Source organism: Rana temporaria, chromosome 3 (assembly GCF_905171775.1).
Source record: "Rana temporaria chromosome 3, aRanTem1.1, whole genome shotgun sequence".
In the NCBI taxonomy this organism is placed as follows: Eukaryota; Metazoa; Chordata; class Amphibia; order Anura; family Ranidae; genus Rana; species Rana temporaria.
In genome coordinates this window covers 182791039-182797117 of record NC_053491.1, presented here as the reverse complement: position 1 = coordinate 182797117, position 6079 = coordinate 182791039, and the positions used below count along the sequence as shown (strand labels likewise).

At 48.1% G+C, this 6079-nt stretch overlaps 1 protein-coding gene across 1 annotated transcript; it reads left to right on the top strand.

The window, feature by feature from the left end:
- The first annotated feature begins 349 nt into the window (after positions 1 to 349).
- Positions 350 to 3554, top strand: LOC120931941. Its single transcript, XM_040343931.1, has 2 exons — positions 350 to 3230; positions 3448 to 3554. The coding sequence occupies exon 1, from the start codon at positions 366 to 368 to the stop codon at positions 3225 to 3227; it is 2862 nt and encodes a 953-aa protein (XP_040199865.1). The 5' UTR covers positions 350 to 365; the 3' UTR covers positions 3228 to 3230; positions 3448 to 3554.
- Positions 3555 to 6079: the final 2525 nt, after the last annotated feature.

Below are 6079 nucleotides of genomic sequence, written 5' to 3'. Positions count from 1 at the left end.
CCCTGGCTAATTCTGCCAGAAGAGCTCTCTGGCTCAAGACTTGGTCAGGAGACATTGCGTCCAAGTCTAAGTTATGTGGGATTCCCTTTACAGGAGATCTCCTATTTGGTCCCGACCTGGAGTCAGTCTTAGACCGCACGGCGGATAAGAAAAAATCTTTTCCGTTTAAACGTAAAACTCCACAAAAAGGGAGAGGGTTTCGTCCCCAGAGACAAACAGGGGTCCCGAAACCAGAGACTCAAAAAAGGATCTGGACACCCAGGGGTAGGGGAAGAGGAGCGATTTTTCGCCCACCTGACCAGCCCCCCAAAAAACAATGACTCCCAGATCAGAGTGGGGGGAAGGTTGGGGGCCTTCCTCCCACAATGGGAGTCTTTTTCCCCAAACAGGTACGTATTGGCGATAGTGAGAAGGGGGTATTCCCTGGAGTTCTCATCCCTTCCGCCACAGAGGTACCTGGTCACTCAGCTTCCCAGAGCCAAGGAAAAAGCAGAAGCTCTAGTGGGGGCCTTGAGGGATCTGGAGGTCCAAAATGTTGTTTGCAGAGTCCCAAAAGGAGAGGAGAAAAGAGGGTTTTACTCCCACGTTTTCGTGGTAAAGAAACCCTCTGGCAAGTACAGGTTAATCCTAAACCTGAAACCGCTGAACAAGTCAGTAACATACAAAAGATTCCGTATGGAGTCAATTTTCACGGTAAGGGCCCTCCTACCACAGAATTGCTTTATGGTCTCCCTGGACCTCAGGGACGCGTACCTGCACGTACCCATTGCAGAGGGGTCTCAGGAGTTTCTACGGCTAGCGATAGACTTGGGAACTTCAGTGGTGCACCTACAGTTCCAGGCCTTGCCATTCGGTCTATCCTCCTCACCCCGCGTGTTCACAAAGGTCCTGGCGGAACCAATAGCTTTTCTGCGTCTTCAGGGAGTGGGTATAATAGCGTACCTGGACGACCTGCTTCTTTTTGCAGCCTCTCCGGAACAAGTATCCAGGGACCTGGAACTAACCAAAAAGACCCTTATGGACCTAGGTTGGCTGTTAAACCTGGAAAAATCCAGTCTAATACCATCGCAGCGCATTCCTTATTTAGGGTACACCCTGGACTCCACCCTTCTAAGGGTCTTCCTTCCATTAGAGAAGGCTCTAAAGTTAGAAAAGTCGGTATCTGCCCTCCAGGGCAGCCATCAGGTTTCAATCAGATTCCTGATGTCAACACTAGGACTGTTAACTTCCACTCTACCGGCAGTCCAGTGGGCAGGGATTCACTTTCGGGCCCTGCAGGCCTTTGTACTCAGAATCTGGGACCACAGCTCAGAACACCTAGACGTCCTGGTACAGGTCCCAAGTCAGGTAAAGAGATCCCTCTGGTGGTGGAGAAAGATCACCAATTTGTCGCAGGGTCGTTTGTGGCATATCCGGTCTCCACTGGTTGTCACCACAGACGCCAGCGGCAGAGGTTGGGGGGCTCACCTGGGTGTACTTCCAGCACAGGGTGTTTGGGAAGTGGCAGAGCTGAAACATTCCTCCAACTGGAAGGAGCTGAGGGCGATCGGTTTAGCTCTCATCTTCTTTCAGGAGAGACTTCGAGGACACCACGTCCAGGTGAGGTCAGACAATGCGTCGGCCGTGGCCTATGTGAACAAACAGGGTGGCACCAGGTGTGTAGCCCTGTCGGCCATAACAACAAGAATCTTTCGCTGGGCCGAAACAAACACCCTGTCCTTATCAGCAGTTTTTCTAAGGGGAATAGAAAACAGTACAGCGGATTTCCTCAGTCGAAGTCAACTGAGGGAAGACGAGTGGTCCCTCAATCAGGAGGTCTTCCATCTTTTGGTCAAGAGATGGGGGTCTCCGGAGATAGACCTCTTCGCGTCCAGGGAGAACGCAAAAACACATTGGTTTTTCTCTCGGGGCAGGGGAGAGGGAGCAAGAGGGATAGATGCCCTATCCCAGAACTGGCGATTCGGGATTTGTTACGCCTTCCCACCCCCAGCTCTTCTACCACTGGTCCTGAGAAAATTTCAGCTGGAGAACACATTACTTATCCTTGTGGCACCCCACTGGCCCAAGAGGGCTTGGTTTTCGGTTCTCAAGCAACTGACCACAGAACCCCCTCTTTTTCTTCCTCTTCGAGAGGATCTCCTCTCGCAGGGTCCAGTTCTATGCCCACAGGTACACAGGTGGAACCTTGCGGCGTGGTTACTGAGGAGTCCTTACTGAGGTCCAGAGGTTTTTCGGACAAACTGACTGCCACCCTTCTTAACAGTAGGAAGAAGGAGACACGTTCTATATATAGAAAAGTTTGGCTTCGTTTTAATACTTGGTGCCAGGAATTTTCCTTTCCAGCACAAAGCCACAAGTCCGTTCTAGAGTTTCTTCAGTGCGGAGCGGATAAAGGCTTGTCAGTGAGTACCCTTAAAAGCCAGGTCTCAGCCCTCAGTGTGTTTCTAGAGAGCCCTCTAGCCTCCAATCCTTGGATCATCAGGTTCTTTAGGGCTTTGTCCAGACAGAAACCTTCTCAGGGACCTCCCTTCCCCAAGTGGGATCTATCACTAGTTTTACAGGTGCTAACAGGGTTGCCCTTTGAACCTTTAGACAAGTGTTCGTTAAAGGATTTAACGTTTAAGACAGTCTTTTTAGTTGCAGTGACTACTGCCAGGAGGGTCAGTGAATTGGAAGCCCTGTCCATTCGTCCTCCTTTTTGTGTAATTTTTCCAGATCGGGTTGTTTTTAAAACCGATCCGGCTTTCCTTCCGAAAGTGGCTTCTAAGTTTCATAGAAGCCAGGAGGTTGTGTTACCTTCATTTTGTTCCAATCCCTCAGGTGAAAGGGAGTTTAAGTTTAGTACACTAGATGTTAGGAGATGCATCCTACAGTACTTGGAGCTGACTCGGGGTTTTAGGAAGTCAGACTCTTTGTTTGTTTTGTTTTCTGGGACCAGAAAGGGACAGAAAGCGTCTCGGCGCACAATTGCTAGATGGCTTAGACTAGTTATTGGGCAGGCTTACTCCTTGACTGGTAGGGAAGTCCCTACAGGAATAAAGGCACACTCTACTCGAGCGGTGGCTACTTCTCAGGCTGAAAGGGCTGGAGCGACGCCAGATCAAATATGCAAAGCCGCAACTTGGTCCAGCTACGCCACCTTCGTCAAGCATTATAGAGTAGACTTGGTGTCAGCAGGTGAACAAGCCTTTGGGAGAAAAGTCTTGCAAGCCGTGGTCCCACCCTAAATTGTAAGTACTCGATTATCCTCTCAAGTTGTGGCTGTCCTGAAAGACGGATAGGGAAAAATGGAGTTGCACTTACCGGTAACGTCCTTTCCAGTAGTCTTTCAGGACAGCCCTAGTTACCCTCCCGAAAAGTTGGAAGAAAGGGTTTTTTTATCCAGGAACATAGTATGATATTGATGTTTAAACTATGGATTACTAACATGTTCTTGTGTCTCCCCAGCGGACCAGAGTGCTCGTATAAAAACTGAGGTCTAGCAGGGGGAGGAGAGATTTTAAAGGCTGTGCAGTGTTTCCTAAGGAAGAGGAGGAGCCTATCTCTCAAGTTGTGGCTGTCCTGAAAGACTACTGGAAAGGACGTTACCGGTAAGTGTAACTCCATTTTTTGCGCAAACCAATCAATAAACGCTAAGAAAACGTATCGGCCTAAACTGAGGAAAAAAAATGTTTTTTTATATATTTTTGGGGGATATTTATTATAGCAAAATGTAAAAAATACTATTTTTTTCAAAATTGTCGCTCTATTTTTGTTTATAGCGCAAAAACTAAAAACCGCAGAGGTGATCAAATACCACCAAAAGAAAGCTCTATTTGTGGGAAAAAAAATTTGTTTGGGAGCCACGTCGCACGACCGGGCAATTGTCTGTTAAAGCGACGCAGTCCCGAATCGCAAAAAGTACTCTGGTCTTTGGGCAGCAATATGGTCCGGGGGGTAAGTGGTTAATGTAATGTTTGGTCCCTGCAATATGGATGAAAATCACTGAGAAAAATAGCATGGGTTCCCCCCCCCCCCTCCTCCCCCCAGGTCATTACAAGCCCCTTTGGCCCTATATACTTTGAACAGAAGTATACAGGCGGTGCAAACAAGACAGGGACTGTAGGTTTGTTGTTAAGTAGAATCTATTTGTAATTTTCAACTGTGCGTCTTTAAAGTGTAGCTTCAATCATAAAATCTTTTTTTAAGCTTTTCTGAAAACATAGAGAAGGGTTATCACCCATGTAACATTTGTTTTGCTGTCTGTGTGCATCTGTTCAGAAGATTGCACCTCACTTTCTGTCCCAATGACAAATGATTTGAATATTTTTCAAAAAGAGAATTTCCCTTTCTAGGGGTAGATTTCCTCTCACTTCCTGTTGTCTCCTTCCGTTTGCAAGTAGGAGTCGTTTGTAATTTGGGTGTTTGAAAGTAGGGGCCTGCCGTATATACTCTGCAGAAATTTGGGACCTAGGTGTTGGTGTTGTCACAACACTGTAAGCCCTCACAGTTAGTCTTGGTGGGCGCTGGAATGCCCTGCTGTGAAATATTAGATAAAAAATTGTAATTAAATGCCCCTGTTAAACAGGGGCAGACAAATTGGGCCTTAGGCACTGGTGCTGGTGCCACAACACTGCAACCCCTCACAGATACTCTAGTTGGAGCGCAGCAATGAGCCCGCTGCAAAGTATTGCATCAAAAATTGTAATTGCATGCCCCTGTTAAACAGGGGCAGAAAAATTGGGCCTTAAGCCCCGTACACACGGTCGGACTTTTGCCCAACCAACTTCAAAATCCGGCACTTTTCGTATTTGTCCGACCGTGTGTACGTTCCATCGGACCAACTTTTTTGGCTTTCATCGGACAAAAAGTTGGGTCTGCGAACGGACCAACTTTCTGGCAACAAAAGTCCGATGGTGCTTTGTCCGACCGTGTGTACAGCAAACCAACGGACTTTTGGACAAAGTACAAATGCGCATGCTCAGAACCAATGTTAAACTCAACCAACAATAGCAGAAGTTAACCAAAGGGTGGCGGTAAAGAGCAAGTAAAACCATGTGATGTTGGGAAAGTGTTAGAAAGGTTTGCAGAAAAGTCCGAGCGTGTGTATGCTATGGGTGTGATCGGACAAATCAAAGTAAAAAATCCAAGGGAAATTTTGTTGGATGTCCGACCGTGTGTACGAACCTTAAGCCACTGGTGGTGGTGCCCAGAACCAACAATGTTCTTACAAGCTATCAGCAAGATCATTGAGGAGGAAAAGGATATTCAGTCAGCATAACAGGATAGTCTTTCAGCATCAGCATAGGCAGTCTCCAAGGGATCTGACATTTAAAAAAAATTATTCAGTTACATCAGCATCAGGTGCTTGGTAGCTGGTGGTGATCCAAGCCTGATTCATTTTTATGAAGGTCAGTCGATCGACGGAGTCGGTGGAGAGGCGCACCCTGTGATCGGTCACAAATCCTCCAGCAGCACTGAATGTGCGCTCTGAAAGAACGCTGGATGCAGGACAAGCCAGTAGCTCAATTGCATACTGTGCAAGCTCTGGCCAGTGATCCATCCTCAAGACCCAGTAAGCCAGAGGATTTTCGGTGGTGGGAAAGGTGTCCAAGTCTAAACTTGCCCCTAGGTATTTCCGCACCATGTAAAACAGATGCTGGCGATGGTTGCTGGACCGGTCATACCTTGGGGCTGCAGACTAAAAAATTGTCTGAACGCATCGGTCAGACGGCCACCTTCTCCACCGCTCTGTGACTCACCGAAGCCTCAGCAACACGTCCAGGATCAGGATTTGGTAACCCCCCCCCCCCCCGTCTCTGGGAACGGTAGACCTTTCTGCAAGGCCTCCCGAAGATGTTTCATCTTCTGCTCCCTCTGCGCCGGCAAGATAAGGTCCGCAACCTTATTCTTGTAACGTGGATCAAGGAGAGTTGCCAGCCAGTAATGATCCCTCTCCTTGATAGCACAAATACGAGGATCCTTACGCAGGCTTTGCAAGATTAGGGAGGCCATGCAGCGTAGGTGTGCTGAGGCATTCGGTGCACAGTCCTCTGGGTCACTGAGGACGACAGGATCCGCAGCCACCTCATCCCAGCCA